General features: G+C 40.5%; 1 protein-coding gene across 1 annotated transcript; it reads left to right on the forward strand.

Annotated features, from left to right (window-relative positions):
- Window positions 1–2,272: 2,272 nt before the first annotated feature.
- LOC110486621 (growth factor receptor-bound protein 2) lies at window positions 2,273–17,608 on the forward strand. Its single transcript, XM_036941328.1, has 9 exons — window positions 2,273–2,735; window positions 8,672–8,746; window positions 10,517–10,652; window positions 10,888–10,979; window positions 11,109–11,228; window positions 14,821–15,010; window positions 15,401–15,496; window positions 15,728–15,844; window positions 16,088–17,608. The coding sequence occupies exons 3-9, from the start codon at window positions 10,575–10,577 to the stop codon at window positions 16,262–16,264; spliced, it is 870 nt and encodes a 289-aa protein (XP_036797223.1). The 5' UTR covers window positions 2,273–2,735; window positions 8,672–8,746; window positions 10,517–10,574; the 3' UTR covers window positions 16,265–17,608.
- The last annotated feature ends 1,855 nt before the right edge of the window (window positions 17,609–19,463 follow it).

The raw sequence follows: 19,463 nt of genomic DNA on the forward strand, positions 1-19,463 counted from the left end.
TCCCATATACTGGATATATTGCTCATCATAGAAGCTTTGGACGAACCTGCAGGATCCATAGTGAAATTATGATGTTACTGCAGAGTGATAAAAAATGTATTATAAACTGGGTGGTTCGAGCCCTGAATGCTGATTGGCTGACAACCGTGGTATTTCACGGGTATGGCAAAACATTTATTTTTACTGCTCTAATTACGTTGGTAACCAGTTAATAATAGCAATAAGGCACCTGGGGGGTTTGTGGCATATGGCCAATATACCATAGCTAAGGGCTGTATCCAGGCACTCTGCATTGCGTCGTGCATAAGAACAGCCCTTAGCAGTGGTATATTGGCCATATACAACACCCCCTCGGGCCTTATTGCTTAAATATAAACCAAAAGCTCTGTAAATAAATGGGAGAGTATTCCCTTCTCCATAAATATACTGTAGGCCTACATGTTTTGATCAGCTGGATGTTTTGATCAAATCCATTAATTGGAAGGACATTGATATGCACTAAATCCTTGATTATGTTGTTTATTTTTTATTAACTATTTGTGTTGTTGAGCATTGTTTCATATTTGATCATATTCTTAACATTAGCAAAATTGAATAGAAATATGTCCGATTACAATAGGACTTTTATACCCTGCCTGCCTAGCAATAAATTATGCTGACACACCTCTTTCTCTCTATCACTTCATTATGTTGTGTTGACATTGTAATAGGTGCTGTCGTAAGCACTGTAACATTGCAAATTGTAAATTGTAAACTACAGTTAAATGGAAGGCTGTCACTATAGATTTTCACACTTCCAGTGCAATACACCGTAGTCGCTATAGAAAGAAAGAAAGTTTATCATAAACTTACAGTACAAGCCAGATGTTTGAAAGAGAAAGATCATCTATACTACTTAGTCCAAAACTTTTCCCCTGTTGCTACTCTGGTTCTGAGGGTTGAATCGTGCTAAGCTGAGGGCCTGCAGGTGCAGCTATAGACTGAACCCTGGGGGCTTACACATTACTTCCCCATGTCAACTGAATTTCATGTTTACTCTACTGTCCATTCACATTCCTTCCTCTGCTGCTGTCACAGCTGAACAATGTTATGTGGAATTTCATTGCCAACTACGCTGACTTAATCTGGTGATCTTTATTACAACTTCACTACAACTGGTGTGAAAGAATAAAAGAGGAGTTTGAATAGTTATTTCTACTCTGTGAAAAATAACTTGTCATTTACATCTAGAACACTAAGTGGACCAATCTTTAGAGTCAGCAAGAAATAATATTGAACTAGAAAAAAAGAGAGCGAAACCCCGCTGTAATCTCTATGGGTTTGACTTCCTGTCAGACTGCAGCTTTAGTTAGCAACATGTGAAGACTTGCACAAGAGGCAGCTAAGTGGAGGACAGAAAGCATGTGTTTTATACCATTCCATTAATTCCGTTCCAGCCATTATTAAGAGCCCATCCTCCCCAATTAAGGTACCGCCTGTCACCTTCGGCAGAGCTACACTATCTATCCCTCAGCCTCTTTGCATGGAGTAAACTCCCTGCTTGCTCTCTATAATGATGGTCAGCAGCATGTGTTATGAATGTATAGCCAAAAAAAACACACCAAACATGCATTTTTCTAAAGAGAAATATGAGGACGGTAGATAACTTTATGTAACCAAATTCCAAAGCCATCCGTTTCCATTAACTGTATAATGCAGGCTGAATTATATAACTTATATTGGTTTGAAAGCCTACATTGATATGTTTTGATATGTGTTGATATAGACAAGAATTAGCCTATACGATCTGTCATAGAAAAGTTGTAGGTTACTGAAATAGAGCTTGAGGAGTGTCGGTGTTTTATCGTGGAAAGCCCATTTCCAATGAGATCTTCATGCATGCCATCCGAAAGAATGTGAAACATTTGGACATGTTCAAGATGATGCCAAGGAGTATTAATTTGCCTATCCGAAAGACACATGGAAGATCACAGGAATAAAGTCTATACTGTGTGTGTGTTTGTGTGTGTTTATCATAATGTTTTACCTCATGCAATAAGCCTTTATTACATATTGTCACATTATTCATTTAAATGTATTTTAATTTTATTGAACCTTTATTTAACTAGGCAAGTCAGTTAAGAACAAATTCTTATTTACAATTACGGCCTACCCCGGCCAAACACTGATGACGCTGGGCCAATTGTCCGCCGCGCTATTGGACTTCCCAATCACGGCCGGATGAGATACAGCCTGGATTCGAACCAGGGACTGTATGGACGCCTCTTGCACTGAGATGCAGTGCCTCAGAATGTTTGTGGTGAAGTCCAAAAGTTCCCTTTGAAAAGGTGCGGTCTCTAACCAAGTGCATAAGCTTTTATTATTTATTGTCACATTATGAATGTGATCAGTTTTATTCATCAGCATTTTTGAAGTAAAGTCCAAAAGTTCCTTTTGAAAAGAGGCGGTCTCTAACCAAGTGCAAGTAACTGGTTCATCTCCGCGTTGGGACATTCAGCTATTGTGCGTGTTGGGGAGGGAACTCGAAAGTCTCAGCGTTGTTATACTTCAATGAAAGGACGCGGAAGTAAACAGTCTTTAACGGATTTGTTTTTACGAATATGACGTTTTCCTTTTGATGCGAACTTGCGAAATTTTGACTGAAATTATGATCTAGTTGGCAAAGCCCTGGCTGGCTGCGTAAATTTCCCGACCTCTTGCGACTGTCAACGCGTGGCTCTTTACATGAGATAAAGGTAAATATCATATTGCAATATACAGTTGACCCATTTGAAGAATGCTTGATTATTCTTACATACGTGATGCAACCATCAATGTAAATGTAATATACCCACTGTTTTATGGCTAGCCAAATCATGTCACCAAAATGACCAAACTTTTTATAGTGTCATGCTGGCTTGAAGACACTGCATGCAGAGCAATCCATTAAACTTCAGCGACTGGTTTATAGTCATCAAAGTCTCTCTCTCTAATCGTATGAACAACTGTTACAGTCATACTCACTCCACTTTTTCTGTAATGTAATTAATTATAATAATTAGTCAGCTTCCTCTCATCTGAATTGTGAATCATTGCTCTTTAGTGGTTACAGAACTGTCTCTCTCTCAAGAGTGGTATCCCTATAATTTGTTGGAAATCTTTTAGATTCTGAATCTATGGCAACTAACCGGACAATTGAAAGAAGTGCCACATAGAGAACTTTAACTACCTGTTTGATACAAGCAATAACTGTCCCCAGTAACCAACAGTTGTCCACAGACATTGGTGAAAAGGACATGCAATATAGTTCTGGAGCACATACGTAGGCTATGAGACAACTTGTTACCATATTATGCAATGCTATTATAAATAATAACAACAAAGATATTATCTTTAACCTAACAGTTGAAACATTTTCCTTATTGCTAAATTATTTGAAAACGATCTTTATATATAGTCCCCCTGCCCATGCCATGGTGATGTGAAAGGTATTTTGAAATAGCTTTTTGCTTGAACGTTTTTTCCTCATTGGTTTGTGTGCTCAGTGCTCTACAAGGTCAAATAGCTTCTCCTCTGGGATGTGGTAATTTATGAGTAGTAGGAGATAAGTTCAACAATAGTTGTATTTATGTGATGAGGAAGTATGTTCATAATGTGTTTTCTTTTGATATGAAACTCAGTTAAAATAGAAAGCCACTGAAGAGGACAGGTGCACTATTGAGCAAGCTTTATAAGTTCATGTTTTTTCGGGGTTGTTTTTTTTTTGCTAAAACAAGGTCCTCGATTCAATCATAGTAGGCTAGCCATGTCAGTCTAATTGACATAGTGTGAGCTACTATGGTGTGTCAAATAGATTACAAACAGTACAGTATCACTGGATCTTTCAATGCTTTACATGGTGGTAAATTGTTGTTTACTAAAATATATAGAACTTGTTGAATTTGGATTTCCCATAATTGAGAATGGATGGATATTTATAAATGTACAGTATATACAGTATTGTCTAGTGCTGTTTTCCTCAGTGCTGGGTAGTTGGCTGGGTAGTTACTCTCAAAAACACATTCTGCACATTCCTCACTAATCTCTGATTGGTGAAGTGTAGAGAAATGTTTAGCGCCTTCACATAGTTAGGCTTTGCATAATGTAAATCCTTAAGTATAAAACTTACCGTTTCCAACATTTCCAACAAAGAAAATTATGCACGCTACTCCGTAATAGATCTTACCACTCCGACAATGTCCGATATTTAATAAAGATATCTGTTTAAGACATCACAATCCTATTTCTTTGACTAATGGTCGAATGTTTGGCTCTACAAGACTATATAACAACCGACTGGGCTGTTGAAGAGGCACTAAAAGTGCTAAGAAAAACAGTTGGGAGCTGAAAAAATCCAGCTAAAATGAATGTGGGCAGTGAGAGTTGAAACCACTGCAAATATCCCCTTCACCCAGGTCACCGTACCAGGGGAGCTCTAGGGATGTTGGCACATTGCCAACATGCCCCTGGCCCACCTCACTGGTGACATGTTACTAGAGTAGATCCCCTCTGCTCTGCACTGTCTCATTTCCCAGGGGACTCGGCTACTGTTTTGTTATTGTTTTACATGTTTGAGACTTCCATCCTCTAGAGCAGTGGTTCCCAAACGTTTTATAGTCCCGTACCCCTTCAAACATTCAACCTCCAGCTGCGTACCCCTCTAGCACCAGGGTCAGTGCACTCTACAATGTTGTTTTTTGCCATAATTGTAAGCCTGCCACACACACACTATACGATACATTTATTAAACATAAGAATGAGTGTGAGTTTTTGTCACAACCCGGCTTGTGGGAAGTGACAAAGAGCTCTTATAGGACCAGGGCACAAATAATAATATAATAATAATCAATAATTTTGCTCTTTATTTAACCATCTTACATATAAAACCTTATTTGTTAATCAAAAATTGAGAATAACTCACCACAGGTTAATGAGAAGGGTATGCTTGAAAATATGCACATAACTGTAATGGTGGGTTGTATTGGAGAGAGTCTCAGTCTTAAATCATTTTCCACACACAGTCTGTGCCTGTTTTCATGCTATTGAGGGCTGAGAATCCACTCTCACATAGGTACATGGTTGCAAAAGGCATCAGTCTCTTAACAGTGTGATTTGCCAAGGCAGGATACTCTGAGTGCAGCCCAATCCAGAAATCTGGCAGTGGCTTCTGATTAAATAACATTTTCACAGAACCGCTTGTTGCAATTTCGATGAGGCTCTCTTGTTCAGAATCGGTAAGTGGACTGGAGGCAGGGCATAAAAGGGACAAAGAATCCAGTTGTTTGTGTCATCCAGTACATGCATAATTGCGCACCCAATTCACTCAGGTGCTTCGCTATATCACATTTGACATTGTCCGTAAACTTGAGTTCATTTGCACACAAAAAAATCATACAATGATGGAAAGACCTGTGTTGTCCTTGTTAATGCAGACAGAGAAGAGCTCCAACTTCTTAATCATAGCCTCAATTTTGTTCCGCACATTGAATATAGTTGCAGAGTGTTCCTGTAATCCTAGATTCAGATCATTCAGGTGAGAAAAAACATCACCCAGATACGCCAGTCATGTGAGAAACTCGTCATCATGCAAGCTGTCAGACAAGTGAAAATTATGGTCAGTAAAGAAAACTTTAAGCTCGTCTCTCAATTTAAAAAACGTGTCAATACTTTGCTCCTTGATTACCAGCGCACTTCTGTATATTGTAAAAGCGTTACATGGTCGCTGCCCATATCATTGCATAGTGCAGAAAATACACAAGAGTTCAGGGGCCTTGCTTTAACAAAGTTAACCATTTTCACTGTAGTGTCCAAAATGTCTTTCAAGCTGTCAGGCATTCCCTTGGTAGCAAGAGCCTCTTGGTGGATGCTGCAGTGTACCCAAGTGGCATCGGGAGCAACTGCTTGCATGCGTGTTACCACTCCTCTATGGCTCCCTGTCATGGCTTTTGAGCCATCAGTACAGATAGCAACATGAGCAGCAGCTACGTTTGGCTACATATGGTCCATTAGTGGAATTCCCGCGAGAGAGTAACAGTTAATGTGATTGGATGTTAATTATTTGACTAGGCTACCTGTATTTGACATTGTGTTGTTATTTCGCTGAACACTAGATGGTTTCATTTGATTTTTGGCAGTGAAACGGCTACTCAGGCGATTTTAAAAAACCTCACCCAAATGTATAGCCCCGTTGGAAAATATAAATGGACTGTTTGAAAATGTGAAGAAAAACAAATATTATTATTATAAAAAAAAAAATGTGAATCACATTTTAATTTGGCGTACCCCCGACGGCATTGCGTGTACAAATACCTGTTCTAGAGCACTCAACTCTTACCCTGTAAGGTCCGTAGCCTGCTGGTTTTCTGTTCTACCTGATAAATAATTGCACAGACCTGGTGTTCCAGGTCTAAATCAGTCCATAATTAGAGGGGAACAATGAACAAATGCAGCGGAACTGGCTTTGAGGTCCAGAGTTGAGTTTGAGGGCTCTAGAGTGACAACAACGAGGTTCTGTCTGTCTGTCTCTCTGTGTGTGTGTGTTCACGGCTGTCTAATAGCAGAATTGTCCTGACAGCAGAATGATTAAGTGGTTTGTGGGTTGTATTTGACCAGTGTTTTTTACAAAGATTTTATCAGTGGTTTATGCTCATTGGGGTAAGGGGTTGTGGTGGTCAGTGTAGTGTCTTACCTTACTATATCTCTCTCATCAGTGTAGTGTCTTACCTTACTATATCTCTCTCATCAGTGTAGTGTCTTATCTTACTATATCTCTCTCATCAGTGTAGTGTCTTACCTTACTATATCTCTCTTGTCAGTGTAGTGTCTTACCTTACTATATTTCTCTCGTCAGTGTCGTGTCTTATATTACTATATCTCTCTTGTCAGTGTAGTGTCTTACCTTACTATATCTCTCTCATCAGTGTAGTGTCTTACCTTACTATATCTCTCTCATCAGTGTAGTGTCTTATCTTACTATATCTCTCTCATCAGTGTAGTGTCTTACCTTACTATATCTCTCTCATCAGTGTAGTGTCTTATCTTACTATATCTCTCTCATCAGTGTAGTGTCTTACCTTACTATATCTCTCTTGTCAGTGTAGTGTCTTACCTTACTATATTTCTTTCGTCAGTGTCGTGTCTTATATTACTATATCTCTCTTGTCAGTGTAGTGTCTTACCTTACTATAGCTCTCTCGTCAGTGCAGTTGACAGTATTTTGAGATTTGTTGGATGCATGCAGTTTATGTACATGCTTTTTCAGCAAGCTGCTGGCATGTGTTTTATCTAAACTCAAAAGTAAGAGTTATATTGATAATGTTTATGAGGGCTAATCTGCAATGGAATCAGGAGGTTCACTTCATTAGTTAAACATTAGAGCCATTCGGTGAGGCAAGTGATTTAAAACTGAAGTGCCTGTTTGGCTGCGTACATGTTTTACTGTGTTTACGGTACATGGTTTTATGGAGCGAAGGAGTTAGATAACACAGATTGAGTGCACTTCTGTGTACACACATGGTTCAACTGAAGTGGGAATCATTTAGATTAAACAATTTGTTGAATTTATGTCAATGGAATGTGTGGTGATATCCCTTGACCTTCTCCTTGCTCATCCAAACCTCCAAGAAAAAAGACTCTTGTTATCATATGTGGGCTACTGAGTGGTACAGCAGTCTGAGGCACTGCATCTCAGTGCAAGAGGTGTCACTATAGTACCTGGTTCGAATCCAGGCTGTATCACATCTGTCAGTGATTGGGAGTCCCATAGGGTGGCGCGCAATTGGCCCAGCGTCGTCCGGATTTGGCCGGAGTAGGCCATCATTGTAAATAATAATTTGTTCTTAAAACTGACTTGCCTAGTTAAATAAAGGTTACATTTAAATAAAACAATTCTATCAAACTGATATGTGAGCTATTACTGTCAATAAGTGAATATGTTGTGTTGACTTTAGAGAGAGAGACAGAGGAGAGTTTCCTCCTCTGGTTTAATGAATAGTTCCTGCCTGGTAAAGAAAAAGGGAGAGAAAGAGATACATCTGGGTCTGACAAACACGCATAGTTTGAAACTATTTTCTTAATGTAATTGAATTTAATCTTCAGTTGTCCTCATGTTGTTTATGCGGCCTTCCATCCGGCTTAGTAGAGCTCTGTGAATGATTCTCATTATCATCTATCTACCCTCACTCATATCCACTCTGAATAAGACAGAGAGGGGGAACAGAAGGGGTATTTTACTGCAGAGTAGGAGTTTTAATCAGGGTACAGGATTGGAGCCGTGGTGAGCAATAGAAGCTGATACTACAGCGCTGGTATTGGCTCCCTCCGGTGTCTGATGGCTGAATAGGTAGAGAGGTAGGGCTGGGATAGATTTATGAAATTGTACGTAATCATGTGTATCTATGGTTCTGGGGATGGATAATGTATGTGATTTTGGAGCATACACTGCAGACCACTGCAGACCACACACACGTGGGAGAGCAGCAAATTGAACATCAAAGATAATTACCATCATGAGATTTCAATCTCTAAAAATTACACCGCTTTTTTTTTTACTTAATTGAAAGGGGAAATGGACAGCTCCTGATGTTGTTTGTCCTCCTCTGACTCGCTCTTCTGCCTGTTCCTCCATGCTCATGTCTGTTTATGTATCCCGTAGGTAAACATTACCACATGGTGAATGCTACGAACTACCGAAACAAGAATTGTTCTCTCCTCAGCTTCGTGACAGAAGGTAAGGGGAAGTGTCTGGCTCAGACAACTTTTCTCTGTTTTGCTTCCATTTTTAAATTATTTTCCAGTTTCCCCATTTCTTTATTTCTCATTTTTCATATCTAAACTTCATAGCTAGGAATAGAAAAAGTTATACTTAGCCTTGTGTTTAGAAGGATACAACCGAACCAAAGGGTTTTGAAACTAAATCTGTGTTCTTATTGCACAACTTCTCTTCTGTCATCTCCTCCGTTACAATTTTTTTTTGTTTTGCGTTTTATCCCACTGAATGTATTTCCCCCATGCACTGGTTGTTACAGCCCCAGGTGCAATATTCACAGATTACAGAATGTACAGCATAGTCTAGTCTAGGCTGGTAACAATTGTATTTTGCAAACCACCACTGCACCACCTCAGCAGAATTACCCCTCCAGAGTTAAGTTACTGGCATTGTCGACCTAAAATACAAGTATACAGTAAGCTGTTTAAACAGTGCAGTTAGTTGTAGGTCTAATGCAGCCATTTTCATCTCAATATCAAATCATTTCTGATTATCAATGAAGTACCTTACTGGAATTTTTTTCAGTTAAAATGGTAAAAAAAATAATAAGAAAAGCTTCTTAGCTAGAAGTAAGCTAGGACTCTCTGTGAGTCGACTGACTGAGGAGGAGAACTGAAAACTATAGCTGTTATTGGCAAAGAGGTAGAGGGATGCGGGTCTGACAGATCATTGAGGCGCGATTATAATTGTGCATTCTGCAGGTGGAAGCTGGCGATCAGACAGACAATGGCGATCATATATTTATTTGAAAATGCTACAGACAGCTAAATCAGTCTTTCATACAGGACTAGTAAAACATTGTTTTTTGCATTTTATTATTTTTAGGGGTGCTGCAGCACTCTCAGTACCCATACTTCCTGTGGCTATGATCAGGTGTGTGTGTAGTCTCAATTAAAATAGTAAGCTATAGACTATGCATGGGCGGAGAAGCAGGGGGCAGTTATCTTTCCAATGAAATCAACTTCCTAAATATGATTAGGCTGTAGTTTACATTGCCTAGAAATACATATTGATCACCTTTTATTTTTATCTCCGTCTGAAAATGGTCCCACTCCTAAAAGGTACGCTATAAAACATTTCTCAAGAGAAAGTGAATGTGTCTGCTCTCTCTCCAGCTCTGCTCTCTTCAAACTATGTCTAGCCTATTGGCTGATATAGCCCAGTAACACCGATAGCTTAATATAATGGGCCACGTGAGAATCTCTGGTAATTTAACTTATTTCTTAGGTTATTTTTTGCTCATTTTGATATTGCCTATATAGGGCACACAATTGCTAGGACCATGGCTGGCAAGTGAGCTGCGTCACATACTCCTGAAGTAACATTGCGGAACTGCGGTTGGGTTAGGGACACGTTCTTGCAGTAGCGGGTGGGAGTCGGACAGAGAGCCAGGGGGAGGGGGCGGCTGCGGTATCAAAAGCTGCGGGTGCTGCCGGAATGAAGAAATCAGTCGCGCACAAAGTTTGGAACTCTCTTTCATATTGGTCTATTAACTCATTTACTGCCAAAACTCCATCCCACCAAAACAGGATGATATTTCAGGCGGTCTTTTTAAACAGCCCGTACACTAAAATGGCATTATCATCATTTTCACAAATACACAGTATTATTCCAACCTCAGTGTCGAAATATATCTAAAACACAGGAAATAACATGTTTGACTGCACTGTATAGTTTGCTTACTTTGAAACTACCAACCCACAACTCTCCCTGACTCATCTCATTCCATAGACCGACTGCAGTCCTTCTGCATCCCTGTTCCAACTCTTTGACCCTTCCACCGCTCGCCATGGAAGCCAGAGGAAAGTACGAGTTTAATGCTACGGCTGAGGATGAGCTGAGCTTCCGAAAGGGAGACATTCTGAAAGTGAGTATGACCTGAGAGAGAATGGGAGGAGACACATTACAATTCAGAATAGCGTGCCATAGTAAGACTAAAGAATGGCAGTAGTACAACGGAGTGTGGGACTTGGCTTTAAAGACACATTCCACTAATCTAATTCCTAAATTCTACACACAAAGTTCTACTGTTGTATTCTGCTGTAATATTACACCTAAACAGTGAGCTCTGTTGTTTTTGTATATCTCTGTTCCCTAATCAGATTCTAGGTAGTCAAGATGAGTGGTTTAAGGCAGAGCTGCATGGACAGGAAGGCTTTGTGCCCCAAAACTACATTGAGAGACAAACCCCAAGGTGAAATAAAGTTAAGGTTTAGTCATTCTCATCCATAAAATGTATTTGAACACACACATACAACATGAGTTTGTATGCTTAAAGTAAGAAAAGTATAGCCACATCTGTATACTGTATCTCTCTGTCCAGCTGGTTCAAGGAGACGGCAAGCCGCAGCTCTGCTGAGGAGCTCCTGATGTCTAGGGAGGTGGGGGGATTCCTGATCCGTGGCAGTCAGAGCTCCCCTGGAGAATTCTCCATCTCTGTCAGGTGGGTGGGTGTAGGCTCAGGCCAGGATATTACAGGGAGCTAGCTCACTGATTACAAAACAGTACCTAGGGGGGTTAGAGTTTGCACCGCATGAACTCTGTAAAATGTGGTAACATGTTAACCTGCAAAACTCATCTGTGAACATTTTCAAAATCTCCCTCCATTTCTCATGAAATGTCTATGAGCCAGGGGAAGAATTCAGTTTCTGTAGGCTATACTTGATATTACTGGTACAGCTTTTCCTTGCAATATCTAACATAAGCCAGCAGGGGACAATGAAAGTACTGCACCAGAGAAACAGTTGACTTTGGATTTATGGAATAGGACAGGACACAACTAAATTGTTTGAATCATAACTCATCACATCCTATCATTGTTTATTTATTTTTATTTAACCTTTATTTAACCAGGATAAGCCCATTGAGACACAGAGTCTCTTTTTCAAGGGAGACCTGGCCAAGAAGGCAGCAACATTCAATACATTACAGAATTAAAACAACATGATCCAGCCTAAAAAAGTCTCCCATCAATATTTTAAATTCATTCAGTGGCACTACATATCTAGATGAAGCATGGATCGTAGATTATTCCATTCAGTGGCACTAACATATCTAGATGAAGCATGGATTGTAGATTATTCCATGTGTCTAGTGCACAAAAAGAGAAGGCAGTCTTGCCTAATACTGTGAATGTCCTGGGGACTTTAAGTAGCAACCACCTAGCAGACCGGGTATGGTAACTGCTGGTGGTGAAGGAGACCAGACTACAGAGGTAAAGAGGGAGTTTACCCAAAAGGGCTTTGTAGATGAACACATACAAATGTATCTTTCTGCGCATATAAAGTGAGGTCCAACCTACCAATGGTGGATGAGTGACTTGGTGTTTGTAATAAAGTGCAAGGATGAATGATAAACAGAGTCCAGTCTCTGTAAGATGGAGGAGGTTACATGCATATACAACAAGTCACCATAATCAATGACAGAGAGAAAAGTGGCCTGAACAAGCTTCTTTCTAGCCATAAGCAGGAAGCAAGCCTTATTACGAAAATAAAAACCCAATTTCAATTTAAGCTCACAAGATTATCCACATGAACTTTAAAGGATAACTTGTCATCCAACCAAATACCTAGGTGTTTGTAGGATGACACTTTTTCAATGGATAAGCCACCAGATGTGACAATGCTAACATTCTCTGGCAGAGTTCTAGCTCTGGTAAAGGTGATGAATTTAGTTTTTTGTACATTCAATACCAGTTTGAGACCATAACAGGAGGCCTGCAGTGACTGAAAAGCAGTCTGGAGCTCTTCAACAGCCTGAACCAGAGAAGGAGCACATTAATATATGACTGTATTATCTGCATTTAGATGTAACTTTGCTGGTTGCATGCCATTTCCAAAATCATTAATAAAAATTGAGAACAGCACAGGAGCTAAAATGGAACCCTGGGGCACACCTCTATTTATCTCAAGAAAACTAGATTTGTGATTGTCAGTATATACACAGTGTGTTCTGTCAGAAAGATAGTTCCTAAACCAATTTACTGCCCATTCACTAAGACCAATTTTTCTGCGTCTAGCTAGCAACAATTCATGGTCAACTGAATCAAAGGCCTTTGCTAAATCCACAAACAGAGCAGCACAATGTTGCTTTTTATCAAGTGCATTAATGATGTCATTTGCCACTGCCATAGCTGCAGTTGTGGTGATGTGCCCCAATCTAAAGCCAGACTGAACCCCGCTCAGTATGTTCTTTTCAATTAAGAAGTGTTTTAATTGTGAGTTCACTAGGGATTCATAGACTTTGGCCAGGATAGGGAGTTTAGAGATAGGACCATAGTTTTTAGCATCTGAGGGATCTCCACCCTTTAGCAGCGGGAGGACATAAGCTGATTTCCAAATGCCAGGTATGGAATTGGTCAAGAGACTCAAGTTGAAAATGTGAGCCACAGGTTCAGTAATAATACCAGCTGCTATCTTTAAGAGGTAGGGGTCCAAGTTGTCTGGACCTGCAGACTTTTTAGTGTCTATAGCCTTTAGTGCTTTATAGACCTCAGTATAAGAAACAGGCTCAAAGATCAAATGGTTCACATGAAATCAAATCAAATGTATTTATATAGCCCTTCTTACATCAGCTGATATCTCAAAGTGCTGTACAGAAACCCAGCCTAAAACCCCAAACAGCAAGCAATGCAGGTGTAGAAGCACGGTGGCTAGGAAAAACTCCTTAGAAAGGCCAAAACCTAGGAAGAAACCTAGAGAGGAATCAGGCTATGAGGGGTGGCCAGTCCTCTTCTGGCTGTGCCGGGTGGAGATTATAACAAAACATGGCCAAGATGTTCAAATGTTCATAAATTACCAGCATGGTCAAATAATAATAATCACAGGCAGAACAGTTGAAACTGGAGCAGCAGCACAGCCAGGTGGACTGCGGACAGCAAGGAGTCATCATGCCAGGTAGTCCTGAGGCATGGTCCTAGGGCTCAGGTCCTCCGAGAGAGAGAAAGAAAGAGAGAATTAGAGAGAGCATACTTAAATTCACACAGGACACAGGATAAGACAGGAGAAGTACTCCAGATATAACAGACTGACCCTAGCCCCCCAACACATAAACTACTGCAGCATAAATACTGGAGGCTGAGACAGGAGGGGTCAGGAGACACTGTGGCCGCATCCAATGATACCCCAAACAGGCAGGATATAACCCCACCCACTTTGCGAAAGCACAGCCCCCACACCACTAGAGGGATATCTTCATCCACAAACTTACCATCCTCAGACAAGGCAGAGTATAGCCCACAAAGATCTCCGCCACGGCACAACCCAAGGGGGGGCGACAACCCAGACAGGAAGATCACGTCATGAGGGCCTATATCATAGTTGACTGTAACAGAGCTTACATTAGAGACCTGGGGCCCACCATTATCAAAAACTGAACCAGCAGATATGAAGTGCTTGTTAAAATCCCCTACAATATGGGCTTTATCCTTCACTTCATTTGAATCCATCATTAAATGGTCAGGAAAGCCAGAGGATACATTAGAACCTGACACTGATTTGATTAGCTTCCAGAACTTGGTAGGGTTGTTTAGGTTCATCTAATCGACTGCATCTAAATAGTAATCTGATTTGGACTTCCTGATCAATACTGTGTATTTGTTTCTTAGCGCTCTGAAGGAGGCCCAGTCAACAGGAGCATTTGTATGTCTAGCTTGAGCCCAAGAGCTATTTATTTTTATAATTAATTCTGCCAAGTTATATGAAAACCAAGGATTGTCCCTTCCGCTTATTCTAAATGTCTTCACAGCGGCATGCTTATCACAAATCAACACAAATGTCATATACAAATAGTCCCAGGCAGTGTCAACCAGGGTTGGGGTCAATACCATTTCAATTCCAATGAATTCAGACACTAAACCAAATTCAAATTCCAAATATTCCTCATTGAAAAGCATTGAACATAATTGGCATTGGAATGTCAGTGTACCTCCTGAATTGAATTGGAATTGACCCTAAACCTGCATTGTACTGTATGACTAAGAGGCCAGATGTTGTGTTGTGACATGCTTCACTGATATATAAAACCTTTCCCCTAAGACATGAGTTTGACGTGCAGCATTTCAAAGTGATGAAGGACAGCAAAGGCCACTACTTCCTGTGGTCAGAGAAATTCACTTCCCTCAACAAGCTGGTGGACTTCTACAAGAACACCTCCATCTCCAAGCAACGGGACATCTACCTTAGAGACGGTAGCCGGGATGACCAGAGCCCATCCGCACCCCAACCGGTATTTCAGCCGTATATTATCTCAGTTCAATCAACTCTTTAGTGAAGCCTTCCTTCCCTTTCTTGACTTCCCACTCTTCTGTATCTTCTGTACTCTCAAGCACACATACAGGAACTGAAATCAGTGAGCTATTGCACCAGAATTGTCAATTAACCAATGGTATTGGTCTATTAACCAATGTACTGCATGGTGATGTCACCATGGAAAACCAAACCTCTACACAGAAGGTCCTGTGTAGATTGTACTTTCAACCAGCAACTATCAGGAAATAGCACTGATCAAATGTTTTAGTTAGTTTCATCAGCTGTTGTACAATAGGATATAAAAACTACATTTTGACTGCACTGGGCCTTTATTAACCCTTTCCTGTCCACATCCTTCTGTTGTCAGTTGAAGAGGGGGAGTCTACCTGAGGAGAGGAGCTATGGGGCCCCTACTGCAGCCACGTCACACCGCAGGGCCTCAGACCTTCCTCACAGTCAGCAGGTAAACACCACTCACCCCAAAGTACAAACCTACACTACCTACAATGCAGTCTTTTGAATCATGTCGGTTTTTCAGAAGCTGCTATGTACCATGGTCATGTAAAACCATGTCATTGTTTTTATTTGATTTCATTGGGTTTGTAATGTTTTACTGTGATTCTGAGACATACTGTAGGTTGGTTTAAAGGTTAGAGTCTGACCTGAGTTCAACCTCTCTCCTCTCTTCCCCCAGAGTAAGAGACCTGGGATGGAGGAGAGGGCTCACACCATAGGCACCCCTGGTAGAAACACCCCCCTAACCTCTCTCCCAGCCCCCCAAAGGACATCTGAAACCATACCTCATCCACAGGTACAGTAAGCCTACTGTAGTCAGTAAATGGGGGCACATCCTTGATGTCCTCTGAAATTACTGGTTCCTATGGCCAACTATTATCTAACACAGGTGTGTGTGTGTGTGTGTGTGTGTGTGTGTGTGTGTGTGTGTGTGTGTGTGTGTGTGTGTGTGTGTGTGTGGTGTGTCTGTGTGTGTGTGTGTGTGTGTGTGTGTGTGTGTGTGTGTGTGTGTGTGTGTGTGTGTGTGTGTGTGTACCAGAGGGCAGTCATACAGGTGAAAGCAGTGTACGACTTCACAGCGGAGGAAGGGGACGAGCTCGGCTTCTGTGCAGGTGATGTCATTGACATTTTGGATCACTCTGATCCATCGTGGTGGAAAGGAAGATTGCGGGGTAAAAGTGGTCTGTTCCCTGCCAACTATACCACACCATTATGAGGAAAGCTTAGAGAGAGAAAAGTCGCTCTTTGGGCTCCAATCATATGGACTGTGATGATAAGAGTCAGGCAACACACAGAAACTTCAGCAGCCCAAACTGTAGGACTAAAAAGAAATTGGTTCACATTTGATTTCTGATAACATATGCTCACACATTTATTTTTATTTTAAAGCTGGTGCTCAGCATGATACAATTGACATACCTAAATGACATTGATTTATAAGCAGAGGCGGACTTACCATTAGGCAGAAGAGGCAATTGCCTCAGGCCTCACATCCTCTCTGAGCTGGGCATAATAATAAAATACTAGCAATCTTCTTTTTTTCCCCAATAATGTCTCTGCATGAGACCTCACAACTGGTTTATAATAATGGACTATTCCACCTTGACAGAGTTCCTGTGCATTGTTTCACGCGATATGATTGCAAATTTGACTTTCATTGTAATTAAGCTGTATCAATGAGGTGCTTTCACAGCGGGATAGAGAAATGTGCAATTAACGCAACCAGTGAAAATAAAAAGAAAGAAAGAAGATTTAACGGAAAAATGTTGTAAGTTAATGCATTTCTTTAGTCAAAAGACAAGTGCTGCTTGTAATACTGACATTGTCATCGAGGCAGAAGACAATGTGTAGACAATGTATCTGATGTAATCTGGCCAAACAGAGTTTGGCATGTCATACGCTTTTTGGCCAGACAGAATCAGATCCATTGGAACCATATAGAAAGACAGGGGCGTTGTTTGGCTCACTAGGATAATCGGATCATCTCCAATGAGATAGTTTGTCACTTGCAAATTGAAGGAATGTTGTTTGGATGCTACTTTAAGAAGTGATTGTTTAACAATCAAATGAAAACATCATGGCCTGTTGTGTTCATTTTAATCACACACAGGAGGCCTTTTGCCTTTTGGTAGGCCGTCATTGTAAATAAGAATTTGTTCTTAACTGACTTGCCTAGTTAAATAAAGGTTACAGGTTAAACAAAAATGGCACATTAAAAGGTAATTTCTTTTGACAGTTAAATGATGTCTTTACTATAAAACCCATAACAAAATGTTGTGCACCCAAATCACTAAGTCCGCCCCTGTTTATAAGGGAACTTCCACAACCCAACTACAGTGTCATATCCATTGGAGGTTGAAAACTGGGAGCTATGCTGCCACACATTTACTGTATGGAATTACACTTTTTGTATTGCTACCTTTTTGTATTGTTTGTAGTGCTTGCTTTTAATTGTAAGGTCGCCATAGCAAATTATGTCTTGTTAGTGAACTACCAAATTTACAATGTCAGTTTGGGTATGCTTGTCATCTGTCTAAATTAAAACAATGATGTATATAAACCCTGGCTTGCTGATGCTATGTATTGGCCAATGAGATGCTTTGAAGCCACCGGTCGGCCATATTGTCACTCCTCAAAAGCAGTCTTCCATAGGAATTCATGAAATACTTCAGTATTTAATTTAAATGACATGTACAGTGCCTTGCGAAAGTATTCGGCCCCCTTGAACTTTGCGACCTTTTGCCACATTTCAGGCTTCAAACATAAAGATATAAAACTGTATTTTTTTGTGAAGAATCAACACCAAGTGGGACACAATAATGAAGTGGAACGACATTTATTGGATATTTCAAACTTTTTTAACAAATCAAAAACTGAAAAATTGGGCGTGCAAAATTATTCAGCCCCTTTACTTTCAGTGCAGCAAACTCTCTCCAGAAGTTCAGTGAGGATCTCTGAATGATCCAATGTTGACCTAAATGACTAATGATGATAAATACAATCCACCTGTGTGTAATCAAGTCTCCGTATAAATGCACCTGCACTGTGATAGTCTCAGAGGTCCGTTAAAAGCGCAGAGAGCATCATGAAGAACAAGGAACACACCAGGCAGGTCCGAGATACTGTTGTGAAGAAGTTTAAAGCCGGATTTGGATACAAAAAGATTTCCCAAGCTTTAAACATCCCAAGGAGCACTGTGCAAGAGATAATATTGAAATGGAAGGAGTATCAGACCACTGCAAATCTACTAAGACCTGGCCGTCCCTCTAAACTTTCAGCTCATACAAGGAGAAGACTGATCAGAGATGCAGCCAAGAGGCCCATGATCACTCTGGATGAACTGCAGAGATCTACAGCTGAGGTGGGAGACTCTGTCCATAGGACAACAATCAGTCTCATATTGCACAAATCTGGCCTTTATGGAAGAGTGGCAAGAAGAAAGCCATTTCTTAAAGATATCCATAAAAAGTGTTGTTTAAAGTTTGCCACAAGCCACCTGGGAGACACACCAAACATGTGGAAGAAGGTGCTCTGGTCAGATGAAACCAAAATTGAACTTTTTGGCAACAATGCAAAACGTTATGTTTGGTGTAAAAGCAACACAGCTGAACACACCATCCCCACTGTCAAACATGGTGGTGGCAGCATCATGGTTTGGGCCTGCTTTTCTTCAGCAGGGACAGGGAAGATGGTTAAAATTGATGGGAAGATGGATGGAGCCAAATACAGGACCATTCTGGAAGAAAACCTGATGGAGTCTGCAAAAGACCTGAGACTGGGACGGAGATTTGTCTTCCAACAAGCTAATGATCCAAAACATAAAGCAAAATCTACAATGGAATGGTTCAAAAATAAACATATCCAGGTGTTAGAATGGCCAAGTCAAAGTCCAGACCTGAATCCAATCGAGAATCTGTGGAAAGAACTGAAAACTGCTGTTCACAAATGCTCTCCATCCAACCTCACTGAGCTCGAGCTGTTTTGCAAGGAGGAATGGGCAAAAATTTCAGTCTCTCGATGTGCAAAACTGATAGAGACTTCCCCCAGCGACTTACAGCTGTAATCGCAGCAAAAGGTGGCGCTACAAAAATTAACTTATTGACTGAATAATTTTGCACGCCCAATTTTTCAGTTTTTGATTTGTTAAAAAAGTTTGAAATATCCAATAAATGTCGTTCCACTTCATGATTGTGTCCCACTTGTTGTTGATTCTTCACAAAAAAATACAGTTTTATATCTTTATGTTTGAAGCCTGAAATGTGGCAAAAGGTCGCAAAGTTCAAGGGGGCCGAATACTTTCGCAAGGCACTGTATTTAAGTATTTTTTGTTGTAGTTGAGAAAGTATTTTCAAAAAATTACTCTAATGATCTGACACTGAGAACTACATTCCTGACCTGCAGTGTTGGGTAATAGT

This window comes from Oncorhynchus mykiss, chromosome 13 (genome assembly GCF_013265735.2).
Source record: "Oncorhynchus mykiss isolate Arlee chromosome 13, USDA_OmykA_1.1, whole genome shotgun sequence".
NCBI lineage: Eukaryota > Metazoa > Chordata > Actinopteri > Salmoniformes > Salmonidae > Oncorhynchus > Oncorhynchus mykiss.